Source organism: Nelumbo lutea, chromosome 1 (genome assembly GCF_056320005.1).
Source record: "Nelumbo lutea isolate HS-2025 chromosome 1, American lotus-T2T, whole genome shotgun sequence".
Taxonomy (NCBI): Eukaryota; Viridiplantae; Streptophyta; class Magnoliopsida; order Proteales; family Nelumbonaceae; genus Nelumbo; species Nelumbo lutea.
This window is the reverse complement of record NC_142684.1, coordinates 93,404,547-93,432,444: the sequence shown is the minus strand read 5'-3', so window position 1 is coordinate 93,432,444 and position 27,898 is coordinate 93,404,547. Positions and strand designations below refer to the sequence as shown.

The 27,898-nt window shown below is 41.7% G+C and overlaps 1 protein-coding gene across 1 annotated transcript; it reads left to right on the top strand.

The window, feature by feature from the left end:
• Positions 1-27,884, top strand: LOC148876180 (uncharacterized). The gene is made up of 5 exons (XM_088966583.1): positions 1-126; positions 760-1,180; positions 1,343-1,492; positions 26,378-26,796; positions 27,137-27,884. The coding sequence occupies exons 1-5, from the start codon at positions 1-3 to the stop codon at positions 27,341-27,343; spliced, it is 1,323 nt and encodes a 440-aa protein (XP_088822709.1). The 3' UTR covers positions 27,344-27,884.
• The last annotated feature ends 14 nt before the right edge of the window (positions 27,885-27,898 follow it).

Genomic DNA, 27,898 nt, shown 5'->3' with positions numbered 1-27,898 from the left:
ATGTGGAGAAAGAAGAACGCACAGGCTCTACACACTATCCAGATTACATGTGGAGCTGATATGTTTTCTCAGATTGAACTAATTGATGTAGCTAAAGATGCCTGGGACAATTTGGCCTCTATTCAGGTAAATGTCTATTATAGGACCCACTCTTTTTCCCTCAAATTTTGCCATTGGATTTTGCTTTGTTTCAGCTTTCAAGGGAATCTCAATTATTTCGGAAATTTTAAACTGCTTGTCTACCGCCAAGATAACTTATCATCTCAGGTCTCAACCCATTCCATTCATGTATCATCATGTAAAATGGGTTTTAGTCCTGACTCCACAAATAGAAGTGTGAACGTTTTTTAGACATATATCTGTACTGTTACAAAAGTTTCGCCATTCAAGTTTCAATTAAACAGCAAAATTAAGATTACTCGGTCATTTTAGATTTTGGGTTTCGGTATCAATCGAAAGGGATGCTGTCCACTCTAGCAAACCAAAGGGCAAAATACCACTCCAATTGTCTACCCGGCCTCATTTTCTGGATGAATTTTTGGACAGAAAAGTTATGAACAAGTATACAAAGAAAGCTTTATATATTGACCTAGGATAGTGATCAGATTTCCGATAATTTAATTCCTGCCTACAGAGTACAGACCATGGCAGCTAGAAATATGATTGAGTACTGAGGGTTAGTGCATCCATCATAATTATCTCCGAAACATAACTTGAAAGTTTGCTAATTGAATCAAATTTGTGACAGATAATCTCCAGGACTATAGTATGTATCTGCCCCTACAGAAGGCGGTCGACCAGGGTGAGTGGGAGAATGCCAAAAGATTCATTGATGGCCATCCAGATGCAGTGAGGGTCAAGATCACAACGATATGGGATACTGTTCTACATATTGCGACTGACAATGGCAATGTTCTCATGGTGGATAAGCTGATACAATTAATGTCCGCAGAAGACCTGGAACTGAAGGACATTAATGGTGACACAGCCCTTTCCCGTGCTGCCTTGGGTGGGAATACAAAGATTGCGGAGTTATTGGTTAGAAAGAGTACAGGTTTGGTATGCATACCAAATAATTATGGTTTTATCCCAGTTACTGTGGCTGCTGGCTTTGGCTTCAAGGATACGGTGCGCTTCCTTTACTCAGTCACACCAGAGGTTGAATTTGATCCTCAGAAAAGTAATAATAATGGAGCCAAACTTCTTACTTAAGCAATTACTGCTGAGCCTGAGATCTACGGTGAGGGCATAATGTTATAAGCTTATATTTTAGGGTAAAGTAGCAGAAGCACTTCATCACAATATATACTAACACCCTTATTGTTGTTTGTTTTCTTCCAAGATGTCGCTCTGGATCTACTCCAGCGCTACCCACGGTTAGCTATTACTGAAAATAAAGATGCTGATACAGCACTGACTGCACTAGCTGAAAGGCCTTCAGCATTTCCAAGTGGAAGTCAGCATGGCATTTTGACACAATGGATCTACTCAAGTAGGTGCCCCCATTTCTTCTTTCGGTCACACTCATTTGAGTGCAAGAATGATTTTTCTTTTTTTTTTTTGTTTATATGATAAAATAAAAAATTATTAGAAAAGAAAAAAAAAGCATATATAGGAGATCCAAGCAGAGCTCAAATCAATTAAACGGAAGCCCCAACACTGCCAGGTAAGGATGGCAATTTTCCCCATTCCCGACGGGCACCCGACTTCTCCGACCCGGTTGGATTGTGGATGGAGACTGAGGTCCCCACCCTACCTCAACCCAATTATATATATATATATATTTAATATATATTATTATATTATTTATATTATATGTATCAAAACATATTTAAAACATTATTTATAATTTAAAATTTGTATTTGATTTAAATAAATTTATTTTTCTAAAAAATATTGTTATCTAAAAAATTTCGGGGATTCGGGTCTGCATGAGGAACCCGTCCCCACTGGGGATTGGGGATGGAGCACAAATTTTATCCTTGGTGGAAATCGGGGAGAGGATGAGATTAATTTAAGAATCATGGTTGGGGATAGGGAATATGATCCCCCGCCCTGAACCCGCCACATTCCCATTCCTACTGCTAGGACCCAACCATAGATCCTCTACCCCTTCTTTTGGTACTCTTCAAGTCTCTAGGACCTATTTGATGAACAACGCTATCTACATACAAATCCACAATTTTCCTAGGTTTTTCTATTACACGACAAACCCCCAAAGTGAAAGTTGATATCAGCTTCGCCCAGAGAGTCATTTTTTGTTCGATCTTAATCCTCCATTTGCCATTGATCCAAAGCAGCCCACAAATAATCCCCATTTCTCGGGCACTCTTTGCCTAAGAAGAAAAGACCTAAGGTCTCACTCATCTGAACTGACTCCTTTACAAGTTTACCCTAGTACCCTACTCTCACAATACGCTTATGCTCCGAAATGATCACTTTTACCCCATCTTCTCTCTCCACAGAGAGAAGATGTCAGCGAAGTACTTTCTTTTTCGACACTCGCACAAATGCCACCAGGGTTCACCCTACCACCATCTTCACTCATAGCTTCTAGGCCACCTCCACCTGAATCGAGCAATTAGCAAAAACATTGATTCAAAGGATTTCATTGAATTGCTTTAGAGATGCTTACACAAGAAGATTGAGTAGAAAACATGTTTTGATCAGAAAGCCCGAGCATTCTTTAGGCTTATCGAACCACATCAAGCACAACCACTAGAGAGACTCCGTTCAGTCTGGTGTTTGGAGACAAGAAAGTAATCCTTGTAGAGATTGGGTCCCTCATACTCCAAACCAAATTCTACAATCAAGAAGTAAACAACAAAGATATACGGATTGAACTCAATCTATTGGAAGAAGCCCAAGGCCGAGCACATGTCAGGATGGTGGCACAACAACAAAAGATGGCCAAGTACTACAACACCAAGGTCCACGAAAGAGAGTTCAAGATAGGGATCCCGTTCTTTGCAAGGTCATCATACCTGAACCTGGTGAGGACAAACTCAGACCCAATTGGAAAGGGTAGTACAAAATAATAGTACATTCTTAATTTATAAGAACTCAGAGTCAACCTTGCCAAAGACTTCTGGGCACCTACCGTCCTAAGGTTGGGACAAAGTCAATCGAAGACCACGGCTGGCCTGGCTGAAAAGCATAAGATTTATAAGGCTACGTGCCATTGAGCTCCCAACTACGACCTTTGAGAGCTCAAAAACACTTTGTCTAGTAGGAACCAAGGTGGTCTAACAAGAATTTTCGCCAAGTGATCATGACCAAGAACCATAGTTAAAAACAAAGCAAAGTGCACAAGAATGGAGTCAAAAAGAAGAAGTTTTCATTCATTTCGAGAAGATTATTGTACAAGGCAAAATCTCGGCATCCCGAGTTATACATCAAATCAAAAAAGAAAAAATAGAAAAGAAATTGTGGTCATCACTACTCGTCTGCTGCGTCGTTGGCATGAGTCTTCTCCTTGAACATGGTCACGTTATTAGGCTAGGCAAGTTGCTTTCCCGTCATCTCCTCAATGTCCCACGAGCCAAGCTTCTCCACCACGGGAGCCACCTCAGGGAACAAGTGCAAGACCCTCCTCTTGCACTGAGAAAACCCGATCTACTAGGAGTCAATGGCATAGTTGTTAAGCTCAATTAGGAATGCCTCAAATGCCTTGTACTCAGTGATCGCCTCCTTATTGGCCCAGACCAGCTTCACCTTAGCCTTTTTGGCCACCTTCTAGGCCTTGACCTAATTGTCTTTTAGATTGTGCACCTGACTCTTTAGCTTCCTCAGGCCGTCATCCCTATCCGCCATGGCATTCTTCAGTTTGGTCACTTCAGCTTTCAAGTAGGAGTTCTCCACCTTCCAAGCCTCAACCATTTGTCAAAGACTATGTATCCAATGTCACAGTACAGACAACACCATTCTTATGTTGTCTGATCTGAGGTGTGCTAAACCAAGGACACTGTTAGATAAGTCCTACCAACTAGACGAGGCCAAGGTGGAAGGACGAAGAAGTGCATTGAGGTAATTTGCAAATGCAAGGAGTATCAAAGGCCTAGGAAGTTGTTCCCTGGGTAGGCATTCCGGCGCTCAAGTTAATAAGGCAAATGGGTGTTCGGTTAAGACGAGCCAAAGAGAAAAAAACTAGTCTGAACGATGGTGAATGCAAGGGATGCAGAAGTAGGTTGAGATGAAAAGTCCTTTGTCTCAAGGAGGTCCCTCTTTACTCGGTGGGGCATGTCTTCTTCTTCGTGTGGGACTCTACTCTCTTAGTGTACCTTTCAAGATGTGACCACGATGAGCTGTGCTAATGTGGTCCGAAGACGCCGGCCACAGAGGCTAACACGTGGCAGCTTCGGCCAATTGAGGCATCACCCGAACACATGGTTCATGGGTTATTTGTGTAAGCTTACCTTGCAAATTTGGAAGCCGTTGTGGGAATGACCTTTAAAATAGGCACTAAAAGTCTTAAGTTTCTGGCCCAAATCTTGTGAATATACCCACCCCAATTTGGGTCCCAAACTAGAGAAATGAGCTTTACAATGCTCCCTAACCAAAGAAACTCAAGCTAAGGGTCCATTTCATTCGTAGATAGGACCAAAATCGAAATTGGATCACCTATTTTTGATGTATGTTTGGTTCAATTAAGAAATAAATTCAAATTCCATTTGTTGATGTTTGATTTACTAAGAGTTGCAATCAGAGTCAATTGAAAATTTTTTATTATGTATTAATCTATTTATTATTTTATTAATATTTTATGTATATATAATTATTATTTTATTACTATTTTGAAAATTTTCTATTTATTACTATTTTATTACTCTGTTATTATTATTATTATTATTATTTTATTAATATTTAATAATTAATAATTTGTATTTTATTATTACTTCCATTTTGTTATATTAATATTTTATTTGTATTTAATTATAATTATTATTTAATAAATAATATTTTTGATTTTTGTTATTACTTTGTTATTCTCATTTTATTAATATTTAATAATTAATATCTAAGAACTTGTTATTAATTTATGAATATTAATATATTGTTCATTTATTATTACATTAATAATATTTTTATTACTATATTTTCTTAATAATTTGTTATTTTATTCAATTTTATTGTTATTTTCTTATTAGTTTATTAATTTCTATTATTTGTGTTTGTTATTTTAAAATTAATTTATTATTATTGAATAATTCATGTGTTAGTATTTTAGTATTACTTTAATTATAATGTATTAATATTTTATTTGTATTGAATTATTATTGCTAATACCTTATTATAACAGTATTATTTTATGAATGTTTTACTAATATTTCATTACTATTTTATTAATACTATGGTGTTATTGTATTATTTAATTAATAATTTTTTATTATTATGATTTTCTTAATACTTACTAACATTTTATTTATTATTATATTTAACAATTCATATCTTTGTTTGTTGTTATTAATTTATTAATACTTTATTATTTTATTAATTTTAGGGTTTGGGGGATTTTTGTCATGAGTTCTTTACTGCTTGACGAACTTTGGAATGGGAATCTGATTGGGGCGAGGGGGCTAGAATGGCCATTCTCCCATGTGGGGGGCACCCATTCCCCAAAAAATGGGAATCAGAATCCGATTCTTGCTAAATAAATGGTAGGGAATCAAAATAGAAACCAAAATGTGCCATTCTGATTCCAATTCGAGGCACCTATTCCTAGAAACTGAATGAACAAGGTTGGGCTTGTAAAAGGCACCAAATATGTAGCTAGGCAAACCACTTTTGCTACAATAATGTTGTGCTTTCACTAAAACAAGAAAATCAAACCTTTTGATACAATGGTACAACACCTCAAATTAGATGACTTGACATTTTGGTGGGGTTACAAAAGAGAACTCATCTCTAGGAGGGGGACTTTGGTCACTTCTAAACAAAATGATAGGGGATAAAACCATTACAACGTGAACCTGACCAGAGGTGCTAAGGTATACCAATTCCATCTTCTCAACTCGATAACTACCTAGATGACTTTTTGACTGGAAGATAAAAAGCCTTAGGTTGTGTTCGGTTTGATAGAAAACAATAGAGAAACAAAAATGTGAGAGAAACTTCTCAAGAAACTGTCATATTTGTTAAAACTTTCTATCAACTTTTTGTTCCTATTTAATTGTTTCCCTCTCATTGCTATATATATCAAACCAAACATAACTTTAGCCTCTGCCACCGATGTCTTTGGACCATGTCAACACACCAAATTTTGGCTACACCACGAAAATGCATACTGAGGAAGTAGAGTCATACATGGACAAGGATACATGCCTCACTGAGGAAAGGGGAACCTCCCATGAACCTAAATGGGCAACCTCATTCTAACAACCCCGTAGACCTCATTTGAATACAATATGGATGTTTGGCTATATAAAGGCATCTCATCCTCGAGATAAAGGACTTTTGGCTCTCAACCATGATTCAAACTAGTATGTTCTCTTTGGTTAATCCTAACCCATCACCCATCTCCCTTACTAAGTTGAGCATTGGAATGTCTACCAGGGAACAACTCCTCGGGCCTCTAATCCTCTTTGTGATTGCAGATTACCTAGGTGCATGTCTTCATCCTTCCACCTCGGCCTCATCCCATTGGTAAGATTTATTTGACTATGTCCTGGGTTTGGGACACCTCGAATCAGACAACATTAGATTGGCACTATTTGTGGGAATGCACAAAAAGCCTATTCCCTATTCTCTTTCTCTTTCTCTCTCTCTCTCTCTCTTTCTCTCTCTCTTTCTTTGTCTCTCCCTCTCTGTGCCCTAGAAACAATGTACCATTTTTAAGAACATTGTCTACAACTCTAGAGCCCATTCCCCATCACTAGGATCTCGCTCATAGCACAACTCCCCTATATGGGAGGCTCAGCTACAAGCCCAAGTCAACCCCATCTAGTTCAACACTCTATAATAGGTCAACCACATCATCACAATGATGGTAGCACTGGGATAGAAAGGACAAGTCCCCCTAGCCACTACCCTAGTGGTGTAAGTGCCCACGATGGTTGATCCTTGGACTGAGGACCCCAAAAGGTGCCCTACACACCAATCGAAGACTAAGATCAAACATGAACAACCCCAACCATCTCGGAAGCTTGACTCCCAACCTTGGACTCAAGTGAATGATGCTCACACTCAGTCCTACCACACTAGCACTCGACTCCCTACCAAAGAATGACTTGGCCAAAGCTCCAACCATCAGCAACTGCAAATCTTGTTTGTTGAGTCCAACTCCGTCTAAGATTGACGAGCAGTGCCCAAGATAGAGAAATCAATGGACATTACCAGAACATGGAAATTAGGAGTTTGCAAGAGAAACTAGATGAGCTGGAACGCAGCTACGAAGACCTCAATGTGGCCCCTCTGGCAGCCCGCTTGCAAAGCAATGCCCTACAAAGGAGCTGGTTTTTGTACAAGAGATCATGGATGAACTCCTTCCCGTTGGGTGGAAACTCAAATAGTTTGAGAAATATGATGGGACCAAGGACCCCAATGACCACCTTGAAGATTCCACGGCTGTAATGATGTTGCACAACTCATCCAGAGGTCTTATGAGCAAGGCTTTCGTCGTGACCCTCCAAGAAGTAGCCCAGACATGGTACGCTACCCTACCACCACGCTCTATCGCTTCATGGGAGTAGCTTAAAGCATGACTTTTGGAAAAATTCACTTCTATCCATCAACATTGGAAGAGCTTGGCTAGTCTTATGTAGGTGCAATAGAAAGAAGGGGAGACACTGAAGGATTACCTAACAACGTTCTACACTGAGGCCCTCCAAATCTAGTGCTTGGATCAGTTAGTAGTTATAGCCTCCATCATGAATGGGCTGCGCTTGTCCAGGTTTAGATTCTCCCTGGAAGAGAATCCTCCTCCCACTCTAACTACAGACGTGGCACACACAATAGTACATAAATGCCAAAGAAGCCAAGAACTTCATAGATGAGAAGAGGAAGCTCAACATGACTGAAAGCACTTAGATCGTGGTGATGGAAATATAGACTGTGACGGCAAAAGGTAGGACCGCTATGGAGACCACAAGCCGAGGACCCAACCATCGATGTATCGCAACTTCACCCCACTCAACATGTCATGGACCGAGGTGCTGATGCAAATTCATGGTTGTAGTTTTGTTCAATGACTAGAGAAGATGAAGTCCCAAGGCAACAATAGGAACTGGGACAAATATTATGACCTCCATCACCACTTGGAAGACCTCGTCCATCATTGGTACCTCAGCAGGTTTGTGGACATCAAGGAACAAAGACCGAAAAAGAGCATGGCCGCATTGAAGTGCCTATAGCCCAAGACCCTCCGATCGAGGTCATTATTGTCATTTCAAGCAAAATGACTTCATGAGATAAGAGCAGCTCAGCCCAGAAGGCCTATGCCTGGCTGCACAAGGTTGATATAGGGAGCCAAAGAAGTCGTAGGGCGCCTTCATCACCTTCATTGATGATGACCTCAGTGTTAGACAATTTTGTATGCCCTTAGCTTCAATCAAAATTGATGTACTTTATGAGTTTATTGTAAATGAATAAAAGTGCATATTTGATTCATGTTCCCTTGGTATGTTTCTGTGTAATACCCTTAAACTGGACACTTATTGAGACTCGTGTTAGTTTAGAATGTTCACAGCCAGTGGGTCGGTCTGGGGAGACCTATCTTAACAAGGCTGACACTGTGGTGCCACCAAGTCGGTTGGGGTGGCTTGTCTCAGCTACCGGGATGAGACCCTAGGCACATACAGTGTGGGATTAATTGAATCTTTGAACTGAACCAGATTTCTAGTATTGCCCTGGACCTTGGAGATTGATGGGCAAAACTGGAAAGTTACACCCGACCCCTAGACTCGATTATGATACTGCACTAGGTGTCGGATCGGGCTGTCTTTGATGTACCAATCAGTGAGATCCTTAGCGGGGGTCAAAACCTGGGTATGTTGGGACAATCCGAGAATTCATCTGAGTGGGTGATCATAGTGACAGGATCAGCCCCTTTGTCGGACAAAGGTAATGATCGGGGATGCACTCTCACTGTTGGAAACCAAGACTGCCGGCAGCCGATTTCAACCGTTGAAATTTGTTTTGCAAAGTATATTTTATATGAGATATAAAAGTATATATATTATGGTTTCTAAAATATTTGCAAAAAGGTTTTTATTCCCGAGATCCATATAAGTAGAGAGTGCAACATTGTTCCTTGCAGCCGAGGGAGAGGTCCTCTCTTGTCGGGCAGTGTATGATCATTAAGGGCTGACAGGTTAAGTGTAAGACCATTGAGGATAATACCTGATGGGATAATCTTGCATCTGCCCACAATCCCTGAGTGTTACAAGGTGGCTTGGCCCAGGGACCACTTAGGGTAAGTGTTGGGCCCATAGAGCCCATTCGATGGGTTTCAGGGGGTGCATTGTCTTTAACAGTGTATTCGACCAGGCCTTGTAACAGAAGCTGGTCCAAACCCATGTGGCTGATGTGTAGATCAATGCTTGGGTCCCACGCCATACAAGGAAGCCCAACTGGGCAACAGTTAGGAAGGTTAAGTGAGCACATAAGCTTAATGGGCCTAAAGCCCATTTCGAACTAGGCTATTTATTTAGTTAATTAAAGGGGCGAATTCTAAGATGGATTAGTAGATAGGATATGGTCTTAATCCTATCCACTCAGAGAGTCCAGATCTGAATGTGATTTAGATCTAGAAACCTCCTAATGGGATTAGGAGAAAGCTAATCTAATCTGCAGATAAGATAAGGGTTTATCCTTATCACTAGAAGAGAAGGCTGATCCAAATATGGTTTGGATAAGTAGCTCCTAATGAGATTAGAAGCTGATCTTTTAAGTTAACTAAAGAAGGAGGGGGCGGTAGCCTTTAGGAGATATACATCAGATCCTCTTTAGTGCTGAAATCAAGAAGAGAGAATTCTGCACCCTGCGAATACTCTCTTGCCGCCTCCTTGTTCTTGCCGCCCTGTTTGCCAGTTCGATCTCCAGTTGTGGGAGAAGTCAAGATTGGATCTTGACATCAGTTCTTTGAGAAATGATTCAAAAGGAAGCTGTGCTCACGTACCATTCTACTGATTCTTGCGAAGAACAGATTTCTTGGGGAAGAACACTGCTGATTCTGCTCCATCCTGCACTGCGCCATATTCAGTGGGAGCAGTCTTTGGATCCTTCCTTGGGCGTGAACACCTTCGTTGGGAGATATTACTTCTCCGTATCAGGTATAATTTTCTCCTATTCCTTTTGGTTCAAATTTGATTCAGTTTAAGGTTCAAGAATGATCATTGAAAACATGATTTTCTAAATAGGGAATGTGATTCCCAATTGAAGGGAGAGAAAATTTTTTGAAATTCGCCCCCTTATTCCACAATCTTTGGGCGTCCATGGGATGAATCTCTCATCCCTTCAGTGGTATCAGAGCCAGGTTCAAATCTTGAGCCATTCTGTTTCAGATCTGAACCTGCGCAGTTAGGGAGAAGGTGTTCTACCCAATTTGCGCAGATATGATTTTTTGGGAAATTTGTTCCCAAAACAGATGGACAAATAATCTGAAATTAATTTTAAATAAATCTGATTATTATTTAGAAATGTTCTTTATAATTTTCTTGATTTATGGGTTGTTCGTACAAGAGGAGATCGAATTCTTGGTTTGCGCAGGGAACCTGCGATTTTGCAGTTCTTGAATTATTTTTGGGTCTGTAAATAATTTTTTTTTTTATTTTCTAGACTCAATGTATAGGTATTCGATCTGATGTAATTATTGATAAAATTAGGATTTCTATTTTTTTTTTATTTTGGACCGAAGATGGCGGCGCAGAAAAGAAGATTTCACAGAGAAGGAGATTTCGCAAATGGGAGAAACGCTATCTGCGATTTGCAGTTTGTGAAACTGCATTCTGTGATCTAATCTCTGTTTTGCAGGATGGATTGTGCGAACAACCCTGATTGACTGATTCTTGTTTTTCCTTTTATCAGTATTAATTTCAAATTATTTTCTTGAATTAAGGATTTAATTAAAAATCAAACCCTAGACCAATTCGAACCGAGATTCGTTCAAACTGTTTGGGCCAATTCTAGGGTTTAATCAAGGCTGAAAGTCAGCCTTAATTTCCAACTAATGGGCCTAAGGATTGATATTTAATTAAATGGTTAATTTGGCCCAGCTTGTAAAGGCCCAGTTTTAAATAGTTAAAACTGCAAAAGCCCATTTTAAAGGATAAATCTATATGGGCCGAATTGGGTAACCCTAATTCAGCCCATATACCTAGATAATATTAATGGTTAATATTATGGAATTTTAACGGGCTTCCAATGGGCCTTAGAGATAATTAATTGATTGGATCAATTTATCCCTGCATGAGATGTATGGATGTGTGATGTGCTGCGTACATGGGCCAAAAGTACTTGGCCCATGCTCATTCGACAGTGGCTCTTGCGCACACCATGGCTGAATGCACATCATTGCCATGGTGTCCCTTTTGGTCATTGGATGACTTTCCTCAGTGGTGGGCCCCACACCTCATCAAGAGGTTACGTGCGGAACCCTAGCCGATTCAAGGCCCACCGAAATCTGGCTTTATGAAAGTCAGTGGGAGCCACTTTGGTTTGACCTAAATCAAACTAGGGCGTAATTTTGTTCCCTCCAACTAATATGAGTGCATGTGATAGGGAGATTCATATGATGAACTCTCTAAAGGCCTTCCATCATTAGCATGAGGATGGGTCCTTCAGTAATGAGGAAACGCACCAGAAAATGGGCTATCCATTTTCTGTTGGGCTTATCTGAGTGTTTCATAAGATGATAGGGACGTCATAGACCGATGTGGGAGGGGCTTCATCAGAAAATGAGAACTCTCTCACGGTACCTTGGCGTTCACGAATATGATGGGTAAGCACTCACTGGACAGAAATGTTTACCTGAAAACGGCTCTGAACCTTGTCTGACAGAGGCCAAAGGGAAAACTCATATGATGAGTGGATATGATCCTTCACAGAAAGGTGGTGGGGTTATGTAGCTGAAACAGTTGGCTCCATGCACCCTATATGATTTCCCACATTTCCAGAGACAATTCGTAGTATCCGTCACTGAGAAATGAGGGAAATCTCAGAGACGAATAAATGGAAATGGATCGTAGATTAAAATCCATATCTATGAAATGAACATAAATCAAATTAAGTTGTGGACTGATGTTTGCTCTTTTATCAGAAAATGGCAAACGGATCTTTTGCAAAACTGCTTGATGACAACAAGTTGAAGGGCCCAAACTATGCTGACTGGTACATGAACCTTATGCTGGTCCTAGCTTCTGAAAAGTTGGACAAAGTGGCAAAGAATCCTGTCCCGGAGCGTTTGGGTGATAGGGCTTCTGAGGCCCGAAGGAGAGACTATCAAGAATGGGAGGAGAAAAACTCCCTTGCCCGGTGTTACATCATTGCCTCCTTGGACAACCCGATACAGAGGCAGTTCGATCAGATCGAACTTGCCAAAGACAGATTGGACAGTCTCAGGACAATGTATGAAGAGTAGAATCGTTCTACTCGACAAAAGGTCTTGAAACAGTTCATGACCGCACAAATGTCCAAGGGTCAACAAGTTCACGACCATTGTCTTCGAATGATGGGATACATCAGCGAACTGGAGGCTCTTGGATCCGGGCTGGACCTTGCAACCCAGATAGATGCTATCCTTAACACTTTGCCTCATTCCTTTAATCCGTTCATCATGAACTATAACATGAACAAGCTGAATGTCAGCTTACAAGAGCTCAGCAATATGTTGCAAAGAGCTGAAGAGTTGATTAAAAAGGATGAGCCTGTAGCCATGCTTGTTGAAGCTGGCAAGACAGGCAAGAGAAAGAGGAAGGCAAAGAAGCCTCAGAAGAAAGCCACTAAGAGCAAGAAGCAGAAGAAAGACAAAGCATCGGATGCCTGTCACTTCTACAAGAAGACCGACCACTGAAAAAGGAACTGTCCTGCCTACCTGGAATCCAAGAAAGGTAACTTCGAAACTTGTGTTATAGAAACCAATTTGTTGGTAGCTTTTGCGTCTTGGTGTATTGACTCTGGGGCTTCAACTCATGCTTGTAACTCACTGCAGGGGTTCAAGGTAAGCAGAAGGCTGAGTGAAGGGGAAGTCACACTTTACTTGGGGACTACTGCAACTGTTGTAGCCGCAGCCATAGGAACCATGGAGTTAATTTTTATAGAATGAACAATTGTATTGAAAGACTGTCTTTATGTGCAAAATTTAAGGAGAAATTTGATTTCTATCTCAAAACTGTGTGCAGATGGTTATTCTGTCTTCTTTAGAAATACGATTACTATTAAAAGAAACAACAGATTCATCGCATATGGGGAACTAGAGAACGGTCTCTATGTTCTACATCCTTCTCTAGAAACTAACATAACTGAATCTACGTCGGCTGAAATCCCCAAGAAGAGAGCCTGTGATACAGTTAATCCCACGTGTATATGGCATTATCGACTTAGCCACATCGGTATTGACCGAATCACAAGGTTGGTAAAGGATGGTCCTTTGGATTTTCTAACTGTAGAAGATCTTCCCACTTGTGAGCGTTGCCTACAAGGAAAGATGACGAAACGACCATTTAACGGTAATCCTGAAAGATGTACAGGCACACTGGACCTAATACATACTGATGTATGTGGTCCCCTGAGTGTTAGGACACGAAATCAACATGTGTATTTCATCACCTTCACAGATGATTTTTCACGATACGGTTACGTGTACCTAATGAGACACAAGTCTGAATCCTTTGAAAAGTTCAAAGAGTTTAGACAAGAGGTCGAAAAACAGTTAGGGAGAGAAATTAAGGCCCTTTGATTAGATCAAGGTGGCGAGTATCTCTCTGACGAATTCAGGGACTACTTAAAGGACAATGGGATAGTATCACAATTAGCTCCTCCTGCTACACCACAACTTAACGGTGTTTCGGAGAGGAGGAATAGGACCTTATTGGGTATGGTCCGGTCACTTCTCATACACTCAGAGTTACCCACATCCTTTTGGGGTTACGCATTAGAGACTGCGATTTCTGTGCTGAATCGAGTTCCAACCAAATCGGTTCCGAATACTCCATATGAACTTTGGACCGGAAAGAAAACAAGTGTCAGACACTTGAAGATTTGGGGTTGTCCAACACACGTCAAAAGAACGAGTGCAGATAAGTTGGAATCCAAGACCAGTCGTTGCCTATTTGTAGGCTACTCAAAAGGCTCTGTAGGTTATCTATTCTATGACCCAAGTGAGCAGAAAGTGTTCTGCAGTCATAATGCGCAATTCTTGGAAATCGACTATATCCTGGACACCCATCGTCAGGAAGTTGTTCTTGATGAGGAGAGCTCTGGAGCAGTGGGAGATGTCCCACAAGTTCCAGGTAGTGACCAACCTAGAAGATCCACTCGGGTATCCAGGCCACCAGTCCGTTATGGTTATGACCAGGATAGTTACCTGATGGAAACCTTGACTAGTGAGGAGGATCCCGTGACTTACACGGAAGCTATGTTGGACATAGATTCCCAGAAGTGGGTGGAGGCCATGAGAGCAGAGATAGACTCAATGGAGACCAATGGAGTCTGGACTCTAGTAGATCTGCCCTCCGGGGTAAAAGCAACCGGTTGCAAATGGATTTACAAGAGGAAGAAGGGCCCCGATGGTAAGGTTGAGACCTTCAAGGCTCGTCTGGTGGCGAAAGGGTACACTCAGAAAGAGGGCATCGATTATGAAGAAACCTTTTCGCCTGTGGCCATGCTTAAATCCATTAGGATCCTGCTAGCTGTAGCAGCATACCATGATTATGAGATTTAGCAAATGGATGTCAAAACTGCATTCCTGAATGGAGATCTTACTGAAGATATCTATATACAGTAGCCGCAAGGCTTCATTGTTGCAGGTCAGGAAAACATGGTATGTAAACTTAGTAGATCCATTTATGGACTTAAGCAAGCTTTTAGAAGTTGGAACATCCGTTTTGACTCAGCCGTCAAATCGTTTGTCTTTGAGCAGAATCCGGATGAACCTTGTGTCTACAGGAAGTACAGTGGAGATAAGGTTACCTTCTTGGTTCTGTATGTAGATGACATTCTACTCATTGGGAATGATGTAGGTATGTTAACTACGGTGAAAGTATGGCTATCACAACAATTTTCTATGAAAGATCTTGGAGAAGCCTCCTATATACTGGGTCTTCGACTCTATAGAGATAGATCAAAGCGGATAATAGGATTATCCCAATCTGCCTACATTGACAAAATAGTCAAAAGATACAACATGGAAAACTCCAAGAAAGGAAATGTTCCTTTCAGGCACGGAGTCACTCTCTCCAAGAAGATGTCTCCCAAGACTTCTGAGGAGATTGATGGCATGAAAGACATTTCCTATGCCTCTGCCGTAGGGAGCATCATGTATGCCATGCTGTGCACTCATCCTGACATAGCTCAGGCAGTGAGTGTAGTAAGCAGATTTCAGGCCAACCCAGGGCAGGAGCATTGGACTGTTGTGAAAAACATACTTAAGTACCTTCGAAGGACAAAAGAGTTTTGTCTAGTTTTCGACGGTAGCTCACTACAGATCCAAGGGTATACAGATGCCGATTTCCAGTTAGACCCAGATGATAGAAAGTCTACATCTGGATATGTTTTCACGATAGGATCGTTTGCTGCTTGCTGGAAATGCAGCAAACAGGGGTCCACTGCAGACTCCACGACCGAGGCCGAGTACATTGCCGCAAGTGAGGCTGCCAAAGAAGCCATGTGGATGAAGAAGTTCATTCATGAGTTGGGAGTAGTTCCGTCCAACACATCACCCATCCCATTGTTGAGCCATTGCTCAGGCTAAGGAGCCACGAGCCCACTCGAAGTCGAAGCACATCGAGAGGAAGTACCACGTACCACAGGAGATTGTTGGTAGAGGGGACGTCTTGATTCAGAAGGTAGCGTCAGCGGAAAATGTAGTAGACCCATTGACAAAGCCACTATCACAGAAAGTGTTTGAGAAACACGTGGAAAGCATGGGACTCCGATTAGTACCTGATTGTACCTAAGTGCAAGTGGGAGCTATTAGACAGTTTTGTATGCCCTTAGCTTCAATCAAAATTGATGTACTTTATTAATTTATTGTAAATGAATAAAATTGCATATTTGATTCATGTTCCCTTGGTATGTTTCTGTGTAATACCCTTAAACTGGACACTTATTGAGACTCGTGTTAGTTTAGAATGTTCACAGCCAGTGGGTCGGTCTGGGGAGACCTATCCTGACAAAGCTAACACTGTGGTGCCACCAAGTCGGTTGGGGTGACTTGTCTCAGCTACCGGGGTGAGACCCTAGGCACATACAGTGTGGGATTAATTGAATCTTTGAACTGCACCAGATTTCTAGTATTGCCCTGGACCGTGGAGATTGATGGGAAAAACTGGAAAGTTACACCCGACTTCTAGACTCGATTATGATACTGCACTAGGTGTCGGATCGGGCTGTCTTTGATGTACCAATCAGTGAGATCCTTAGCGGGGGTCAAAACCTGGGTATGTTGGGACAATCCGAGAATTCATCTGAGTGGGTGATCATAGTGACAGGATCAGCCCCTTTGTTGGACAAAGGTAATGATCGGGGATGCACTCTCACTGTTGGAAACCAAGACTGCCGGCAGCCGATTTCAACCGTTGAGATTTGTTTTGCAAAGTATATTTTATATGAGATATAAAAGTATATATATTATGGTTTCTAAAATGTTTGCAAAAAGGTTTTTATTCCTGGGATCCATATAAGTAGAGAGTGCAACACTGTTCCTTGCAGCTGAGGGAGAGGTCCTCTCTTGTCGGGCAGTGTATGATCATTAAGGGCTGAGAGGTTGTGTAAGACCATTGAGGATAATACCTGATGGGCTAACCTTGCATCTGCCCACAGTTCCTGAGTGTTACAAGGTGGCTTGGCCCAGAGACCACTTAGGGTAAGTATTGGGCCCATAGAGCCTATTCGATGGGTTTCAGGGGTGCACTATCTTTAACAGTGTATTCGACCAGGCCTTATAACAAAGGCTGGGCCGAACCCAAGTGGCTGATGTGTAGATCAATGCTTGGGTCCCACGCCATACAAGGAAGCCTAACTGGGCAACAGTTAGGAAGGTTAAGTGAGCACATAAGCTTAATGGGCCTAAAGCCCATTTCGAACTAGGCTATTTATTTAGTTAATTAAAGGGGCGAATTCTGAGATGGATTAGCAGATAGGATATGGTCTTAATCCTATCCACTGAAAGAGTCTAGATCTGAATGTGATTTAGATCTAGAAACCTCCTAATGGGATTAGGAGAAAGCTAATCTAATCTGCAGATAAAATAAGGGTTTATCCTTATCACTAGAAGAGAAGGCTGATTCAAATATGATTTGGTTAAGCAGCTCCTAATGAGATTAGAAGCTGGTCTTTTAAGTTAACAAAAGAAGGAGGGGGCGGCAGTTTTTAGGAGATATACATCAGATCCTCTTTAGTGCTGAAATAAAGAAGAGAGAATTCTGCACCCTGCGAATACTATCTTGCCGCCTCCCTGTTCTTGCCTCCCTGTTTGCCAATTCGATCTCCAGTTGTGGGAGAAGTCAAGATTGGATCTTGACATCAGTTCTTTGAGAATTGATTCAAAAGGAAGCTGTGCTCACATACCATTCTACTGATTCTTGCGAAGGACTGAGTTCTTGGGGAAGAACACTGTTGATTTTGCTCCATCCTGCACTGCGCCATATTCAGTGGGAGCAGTCTTTGGATCCTTCCTTGGGCGTGAACACCTTCGTTGAGAGATATTACTTCTCTGTATCAGGTATAATTCTCTCATATTCCTTTTGGTTCAGATCTGGTTCAGTTTAAGGTTCAAGAATGATCATTGAAAATATGATTTTCTAAATAGGGAATGTGATTCCCAATTGAAGGGAGAGAAAATTTTTTGAAATTTGCCCCCTTATTCCGCAATCTTTGGGCGTCCATGGGATTGATCTCTCATCCATTCACTCAGTGAGGGTACAAGTGTCACACGATGATGCCTTGGTAATATTGGTGGAGATCACCAATTTTGAAGTGCGTTGGATCCTCATGGACATGGGAAGCTTAGCGGATATTGTATTCGATGTAGCATATGAGAAGCTCGGCATAGGGAAGGAATGCCTTCAATAGATCAACACCCCTTTCGTAGGCTTTCTGTGGACATGCTAATACTAGAGGGGAATATCAACCTGCGACTAATGATAGATAATGACATCACTACTAGCACAGTCATGGAGGAATTCATCGTCATTTGGGTCCTATCCCCATACAACACCATTATTGGCCAACCAACATTGAATATGCTAGAAGCTTCAATCTTAACCTTCCACTTGGCAATAAAGTTCTTAACCGTGCATGGGGTGGGCATCACCTGAGAAAACCATCTTATTGCAAGGTAGTGCACTATGACAACCTACAAGGGAAGACCCACACAGCATGGCCAACCCATGGAGGACCTCATCTAGGTACCCCTCTTTGATGGTGACTCAAAGAAAACAGTCAAGATAGGGTCTCTCATTGAGGAAAGTCTCTAGAACAATATCATCCAGTTCTTAACAACTAACACTGATGTCTTTATGCGGTCTATAACTGACATGCTAGAGATCGACCCCAAGGTCACCCATTGGTTCAACATCGACCCACACTACCGACTCATGAGGTAGAAGAAGAGCAGATTCACCTCTGAATGGTGGCAAATGATAAATGAAGAAGTCCATAAGCTACTAGATGCCAAATTCATTTGAAAAGTGGCCTACCTAGATTGGCTCACGAATGTGGAGAATTTGCATTGATTTCTCCGACCTCAGCTAGGCTCGTTGGAAGGATAGATTCCCCTACCATGTATAGATCAACTTGTCGACACAATGGTGGGGCACAAGCTCTTGAGCTTCATGGATGCCTTCTTCATCTATAACTAGATATAGATACAACCTGATAACCAGGAGAAGAACCCCTTCATCACCAACTGATGTCTCTATTGCTAAAATGTAATGCCTGCCTTTCGGGCTCAAGAACGCCGACACCACTTTTAAAAGGATGGTGAACCAATTTTTAGAGAATAGCTTGGCCAGAACGTGGAGGCATATTTGGATAACATGCTAGTGAAGAACAAAAAAGGTGGAGCTACACTTGGCTGACTTAGAAGAGGTCTTTAGTCTCCTTAGGCAATACCGCATGAAGCTGAATCCAACGAAGTGTGTATTTTAGGGTTGGCCCCAAAAAGTTCCTAGGGTTTATAGTTACATAGAGAGGGATGCATAAGGAGGTACAATGCTTGAATCTAGAAAAATTCAAGCCATCCAAGATATGCAATCATTGCGGATGCATAAGGAGGTACAATGCTTCACAAGGCAGATAGCCACTCTGAGCAGGTTCATGCCAAAGTTTGTAGACCACTACCTCCCCTTTTTCAAAGCCCTCAAGCAAGTAAAGGATTTCTAGTGGACCAAGGAGTATGAACGGTCCTTTCAAGAACTGAAACATTATCCGAGCTCGCCACCCCTATTAACAAAGTCGACCTAGCGATAAACTCTTTCTTTACCTCTCTGCTAGGGACAAGGTGATCAGCTTGGTCCTAGTAAAGGAAGGTCATATTCAAAAACCTATCTACTACACTAGTAAGGTTCTTATGGACACAAAGATGCAATACTCAAACATGGAAAAGGTCGCCTTGGCCCTCGTTACCTCAACATAGAAACTCAAGCCCTACTATCAAGCACATAACATTGGGGGTACTCACCGATCAACCACTAAAGTAGATACCACAGAGGTCAGAGACATCAGGGTGGCTAATTAAATGGAGCATGGAGCTTAGCGAGTTTGACATCGACTATGCCCCTCAGCCAGCCATCAAAGCCTAGGCCTTGGCTGACTTCTTAGCAGAATACACCTTCTCGGTCTAAGACCTAGCCAAAGGACCCTCATCTTGGATACTTTATGTCAACGGTTATTCCAACCGACAAGGGAGCAATGCCGGTTTCATACTCCTCAGGTCATTCTCGAGCACACACTTTGATTTGAGTTTAAGACCTCAAACAATGAAGTAGGGTATGAAGCCCTAATGGTCGGACTCTACCTTGCATGAGAAGTCAGAGCAAAGAGAGTCAAACTCTTCTATGACTCCCACTTAGTGGTGAAGCCAGTTCGAGCTCTTTGCCATACAACAGATACTGAGAGCCAAGAACATCCAAACTAACGCCCTATCTAAGCTCACAAGCTTGTTGCAAACAGATCTTAGGAGCACAACTTGGATGGACACTTTAGCTCACCCCAGCATCTCTGAAGTGGCCTTGATAGTTCTCTTGGAGAAAAAGGAGTCATCCAAGATGGGCCCCACTTTGCAATATCTATAGAAGGATACATTACACGAAGACTTGACAGAAGCGAAGAAGCTCACTCATAGAGCAGCTCGATACCTCATCAGGGGTCATCTCTATTGCAGATTGCACACTCTACTATACTTGAGGTGCCTCCATCCAATTTAAGCCGACTATGTTGTTAAGAAAATGGATAAAGGCATTTGTGAAGACCACCTTGGTGCTTGAACCTTTGTATACAAAGCCCTCTAGAAAGGCTACTTTTGGCTCACCATGAAGTAGGACATAGCCCAGCTTGCCCAAAAATGTGACGGCTAGACACTCCAATTTGTACCACTACCCAATGGTCCCGCTAACAACAATTCCTAGTCCATGGCCCTTTGCTTAGTTGGGTATGGACATCCTCAGAGCATTCTCTATTGCTTCCAGGCAGAATAAGCTCCTCGTCGTCGTCATGGATTACTTAACCAAGTGGTTCGAGGTCGATCCCCTAGCCCACATCAACGTTCAAAACATTCAGGGATGCTTGTGGAGAAACATCATTTGCTGCTTCAGCATTCCTCGAGTGATCATCATTGACATTGACTCACAGTTCATTGATAAGATGTTCAAAGTTTTCTTAGCCAAGCTCAAAATAAACCATCGCACAATGTCTATGCATCGACCTAGAGCAAACTCTAACCCAACTAGGAAGGACCATGCAGGGTAACTATAGTACTTGGACCGAACTCGTACACATTGGAAGACCTTGATGGCAAACCAATACCGAGGAGCTATTAGGTAAACACTATTATCACGTAGTACACATATAGGCCTAACCAAGGCCTAATGATCACCACACACAAGCCCGATTGACTTCTAATAGTTGGGACCTAATAGTCACCACACACAGGCTCATTCGACCTCCAAACAGCCGAGGCCTAACGATCATGAAACACTCAAAGGACCGGCCAACCTTTGGTAGCCGAGGCCTGATGGTCACATCACAGAGGAAGACCCAACTGGCCATAAATAACCAAGGTTCAAAAACCAGCCAGCCCTAACTAGGCACGGTGGGAATGATGCCCTTTCCACTTATGGCAAGAGGGCATCCATCGAACTCCATGCACCCACCCGACACAGAGTTGAGACAAAGCTAATCAACCATGGCCAACATGACTAGAGAACATGAGCCCTACAAGACTAGGCGCCATCTAGTTCCCTACCAATGTCGAGAGCTCAGAAGCACCTTAACCACTACGACCCGAAGTGGGCTACCTATAGGATTTTTTCCAAGGATAGGAGACCTAGGTCACTAAAAGACCAAGGTGTACCTCAACTCGGCAAGCTTAACACAATAAATAGACATGCAAACTACAAGGAAAGGGATAAGAGCACAAAAAGTTTTCATTAATATTAAAAAAGTTTCACACAAGTATAAAAGCTCAACATATGGAGAGGTATACAAGAGCACAAGAAAAAGGAAAAGGAAGAAAAGGACGCTCATTCCTCTATAGGATAGTCTTCAACTCAAGCTTGACCATTGGTAGCCACAGTGGCTTCAGCAGTCATAGCTCCTTGCTCTTGGGGCAACTCCTCGAGATCGAACAGGCCAAACTCCGACACCACATTCACAGCCTCGAGAAATAGGCACATCACCTGCCTTTGACAAAGAGTGAAGTTGTCCTACCAGGAGTTGGTGGAATAGTGGTTCGGGTCATTTTGATAGGTCATCAAGGCTTTGCACTCAAAGATTCCCCCCTTCGTCCGAGCTACCTTCTCCTTAGCTTCTTCCAACCCCTTCTTCAACTACTCACAGGTCTCCTTGAGATCGTGGACGTGGCTTTGTAACTTCTAAATGGTCTTGTCCCTCTCATCCATCCCGCTATTTGGGTTGGATAACTTAGCCTTCAAGTGAGTGTTCTTGACCTCCCTTGCCTTGTACAAGCGCCCAAGACCACATAGATGGTCAACTAGATCGACCACTAAGCACACCAACTGCAGCAAAACAGGAGTTAGCGAAGACATAGGAGGTTGAGAAGAAGATCGAGGAAGGACTTATCGCCATGATTTAATGCACAGTCGAGCTTCCCAGAAAGCTATTGATATGGTTGTCGGTCTCCCTTTTGATCTCTAGGAGCATGACGCCTTAGGTGAACAACTCGACTACACCTTCGGTCTCTAGGGTGTTAGTAAGCCAGAATGTCCAACGTGACACATAAATGCACCCTCTTCACCGTGGCCACCCCCTTTGAGTCCACAATGATCACCACCTCAAATGACCTTGGCCTTTTTGATTGCTGAGAAGTAACCTTCACAGAACGGTGCTAGAAGTCCATGGCGTCTGACATTATGATTGAGGCCCTCACCGCTTCGGCTTTCCTCATGGTTGTAGCCTGCATATGCCTAACACAATCCTTATTGCCACCAGCTATGTCTGAATCCGCACAAGACAATCACACCAATCAAGAAATAGAATAAGTAAATGGGAGCATGTCATGAACTAGTCACAAGACAAACATATCAAACTGGAACTGATCAGCTGAGGGATGCATCAACCCGACATGAATCAACATATCAGGTGAAGTGTACTCCTTAATGTGCACCTGCATTACCCTTCTAATGGCTGCTATTTCCTCCCTTGACAGCTTGCCACAGTTGGAGCCTTGTCCTTTGTTCAAGGGAATAACCAACTCGAAAGAAAATGACTAGCTATCTCAGTGCTTGACAAAGAAGAAGTCCTCCTTCCATTGCTTAATCGAGGAGGGGGCTCCAATGAGCACCATAGGGTTTAGCCAGGCAGATAAATAGTAACAACCATGCTAGTGCTTATCCAAGTGGAAAAGTGCCTAAACATCGGCAGGGTGACCTGTATGTTCTGAAGGGTATAGTAGCGGAGTAGCCCGACTAGGTACCTAAATGAGTTCGACATCAATTGGATAGGCTGGACGTGATAACCCCTCAACATTGTTATAACTCCTTGGTCTAAAGGGAACCTAAGACTCATGATCATGTTGTTTTGTCTCATACACAAATCTCGCTAGGATGGGCCAAGGTGGCCCTCTCGCCTATATCACTAGGCACCTCAACTCAAACTCCTCGAAAATGCTATATGCCTCCCGGATGTGGACCATGTCTATCGATGAAAGACCGTAGGGAGCCAAGGTGAATTACTCCTCGAACCTCGTCTCAAGAACTTGCTCTTCCTCTAACTCTACCTCGGCCTCGATGTTGGACTCACTAGTCTCTTCGATGCCAACCTCTCTTTGGACCTTGGTCCCCCCGACCTCGGTCTCGTCCTTAGGCACCCTAACCTCAACAACCTTAAACCGACGACTACATTGCCTCTCACTCCTTGAAGTAAATCCATTGAATAGTGAATAAAATGAAGAAGGCAAGGTCAAAGACATCCTACCGAAGAAAGAAAGAAATTGGGTCACCTGAAACACCAAGAAAGAAATAGTTCAAAGTGTTAGCCGAACTTCAAGGAACACTCCCTCTCAAAATGCTAAATTGAAATGGATCGCTCACTATAGAGGCAGCCAACAGTCCAGATGTAGTGCTGCACTTTGCACATGTGTAAACTCGAAAAGATAAACGATGTGACTTCCAACCCGCATGGACTACGACAAAAGTGTTGAACCAGTCGAATGACCTACCGGCCCGATTTGCCGAAGCTTCAACCAGCCAAAGAAAAATTGAAGTTCTTTAATCGAGGACTTAGTAGCTCTTCCTCTCGATCGCGATTGAGCACTACACTCCTCAATTCTAGAACTAGGGGAGTGATGTTTGAGTGGTGCCTCAGCTAGCCAAAGCTGCCATGTGTTAGCCTCCGTAGCAGACATCTTTGGACCATGTCAACACACCTCATTGTGGTTGTGCCATGAAAAGGCACACTGAGGAAGTAGAGTGCTATATGAAGAAGGAGACATGCCTCGTCGAGGAAAGGGGAACCTCTCGAGAACCTTAGTGAGTGACCTCATTCCGACAACCCCACGGACCTCATTTGAATACAACACGGATGTTTTGTTATATAAAGGCGTCTCCCCCTCAAGGTAAAGGACTTTTGGCTCTCAACCTACTTCTGTATCCATTGCCTAAACCATGGTTCTAACTAGTCTGTTCTCTTCAGCTTGTCTTAACTGATCACCCATCTTCTTTACTAACTTGAGTGTTGGATACCTACCCGGGGAACAATTCCTTGGGCCTCTGATCCTCTTTGTGATTGCAGGTTACCTTGGTGCACGTCTTTGTCCTTCCACCTCAGCATGATCCCAATTGGCAGGATTTATCTGACTATCTCCTTGATTCAAAACACCTCAGATCAGACAACATCAACCTTACAATTTTAATATATTTAGTTAGGGAATAGAAAGACCATAATTATGTGATTTGGACAACTTAAGGGAAATTTTACCCATCATTCCAAAACAGATCTTTTAGAAAACTTACACCAAAAATAAGTTCTAGTCATTGTAACCATCTAATTTTATTACACTCGGAAATTTCCAAAAGAAGGTGACAATTGGAAAAATGTCTCTCTCTCTCTCTCTCCATAAACTTTTGGTTTATTGGAATAATATCTCCTAAAAGCAAAATCCCACGGACACTCTGTAAGCACATCTAACCACACATAGAGAACATCTATCAGGAATTTGAGAAACATGTACAGAAAATATTCTTAATGAACGGTTGGACTTTGTGTTTTCAGAGTTTTTGCTCTGAGGAGATTTGGCTCAGTCTTTTGGGTCCTTTGCTAAGTTTTAAGCCCCAGCTTTTAGTGAGCAAATCTTGGACATTGGCCTCGATGACTTGACCCAACTGCACTGCTACAACTAGCGGGGCCTTCATTCATGTATAGATTCTTATTGGAAGATTGAGTTTAGTTTTTACAAGCTAAGTTGCTTTGATTATCTTAGGTTATGTTTGGTTTGAAGGAAAATGCATGTAAAGGAATGAAAAGGTAGGAAACCTTAACAAACTTTGTATAGGTTTTTCTATCTTTCCCTTCCTTTCCCTACTTTTTCCTTCAAACAAACATAGCCTTGGGATTCGTTGTCATCATTCGAAGCTTGAAACTTATCTTTTAGCATAGAGAATTAATAGAAATTATGGATGGCTAATTACTATGACAATTGTCAAATTTAGTATTTCCTCTCAACTTTCTTTCTTTTGTACTTGAAAATACCCCTATCCCAGTTGTGAAAATCACCGGCGTAGACAGTACCGGCAACGGAGATCAAGTCCAAATCATCCACAGAGGTCTCTCTCTCTCTCTCCATGTCCGGATCTCTTTTATTTAAGGCATTATGCTAAAATGAGTGGTTTTGATGAAGTCTCAATGGTTAGTGTATTATATGGCACAAAGCCTAGCAGACCCTGACTCCTCTTTCTCTCTCTCTTGAAAGTATCCACAAAATTTGCTACCTGTCCCTTTGCTTGGAATAAAACAGCCTGTTGTGGGATGATCATGGATCCTCTTTAGCAGACTAGCTGGGTAAGAATCTTGCATAGCTGATCCATACCATCTTAATACTTCATTTAACTTGATCTAGAAAAATTCTCTGAAAGAAAAAAGAGAGAATTCTAAATACTAACAAAAGCCAAATCAGATAGTAAAAATTATCAGATAATGCAGACTTTTGGTAGGGCAACAGTTTTAGATGATAAAACCGCCATTATCAAGTGGTTGTTCATGTTTCTTGAAATGCATACGTTACGGGTGGCAAGTTATGTTGGCTCAAAGACCCTATTGCTTCTATAACCTAGATCAAGAGGCTACCTTGGGTAAAATTTATTCCTACTAGTAATAATATATATTTTCAACTTTTCATCATAAGTGAAATTCTTATAGTTTATGTTGGCTAGCGTGGAGTGCCTTTAAACTATTAGGTATGAAAAAAAGAAAAAAAAAACTTGGATCATTTGATCTTTGGTTAAGTCATGATATTTTTTTTCTTTTTCTAATTATTTTGTCAACTGCTCAGGAATTCAGCAATTGTACAGAAAGAAGCTGATATTGATTCAAGTAAAAGAAATACTAAAAGTCATTTGTTCTGAAATTGAGAAATTGGATGAATCACATCTTAACAAAGTAGAAGGTGACATTATTACAGGTGTCCAATTTGGGTTTGTTGAGCTTGTTGAAGTTATCAGGTCCATTCCCGTAGAATTATATGTCCTAGATCATAATAATCGAAACCTGATTTCACTTGCAATTGTACATGGACAACATAAAGTCTTCAACCTCATATATGGGATAGGTGCAAAATACAACCATCTCAACGATATTGATAACTTTGGCAACAGCATGTTACATTTAGGTGCAGAGTTATCACCTTACAAACAGCTTAGTAGAGTGTCTGGGGCAGCTTTGCAGATGCAACGAGAGCTTCAATGGTTTAAGGTCAGCTCTTCTTCATTAGTTAGTTCTAGATGATGAACAATTTGAGTCCAGATCGGTTGGAGGAAAAACCATGCATGGGTCCAGTGTGCATGATTTTGTTTCCAGCCAATCCGGTCCTGAACAATGTCATTTTAGTCTTTGCATGATGCTGATTGGTATGTTATATGTATCAGCTCACAAACCACTTTGCTATGATGTATTAATGTATATGTTTTAGTGCTGCGCTAAAATAATGAAATCAGAGCCTTCAATGTATTTTTGTGGCTCTACCTTGAATTAAATGAAGTGACATCAAGGTGGCATAATACCTCTAAAACTCTCGAAAACTGTCAAATAACAGGAGGTGGAGAAGTTCATACCACCCAAGCACAGAGAAAGTCGAAACAACAACGGCAAAACACCTCAAGCTTTGTTTACCGAGGAGCACAAGGACTTGGTCAAGGAAGGAGAAAAATGGATGAAGGACACAGCAGTCATGTATGCTTATGGCTACTCTGATTGCTACATTTACATTTGCAGCAGCATTCACTTTGCCAGGAGGAAATAATAATGATACGGGCATTCCTATTTTCTTACATACCACAGCTTTCTTAGTTTTTATTATCTCAGATGCATTATCGCTCTTTTCTTTTTCTACCTCAGTGTTGATCTTTTCAGGAATTCTCACATCACGATATGCAGAACAAGATTTCCTCGTATCATTGCCCAGGAGATTGATAATTGGTCTTGCCTCCCTATTCTTCTCAGTAGCAACTATGATGGTAGCCTTTGGTGCAACCCTTTTCCTTGTTCTTCATCATCGAGCTCAATGGGTAGCCATTCAAATAACTTTGCTTGGCAGTGTCCCAGTTTGTTTGCTTTACCGCAGTTTCCCCTATTGGTTGACATGGTAGTCTCCACATATGGATCTGGCATCTTTGGTCTAGGAAAGTGATAGATCAAGGCTCTGTTCATGTGTGAGAGAGAGATTGAATATCTACTGTAAAATGTGTTCATTGATTAGTTTTTCTTTTTTTGGTTTGCTATGTCAATTAATAACATTTGTGGGTTTAGATTTGTGAATTTGTAACTTAATTGGGATTGTCGAGAAGTAGTTTAATTT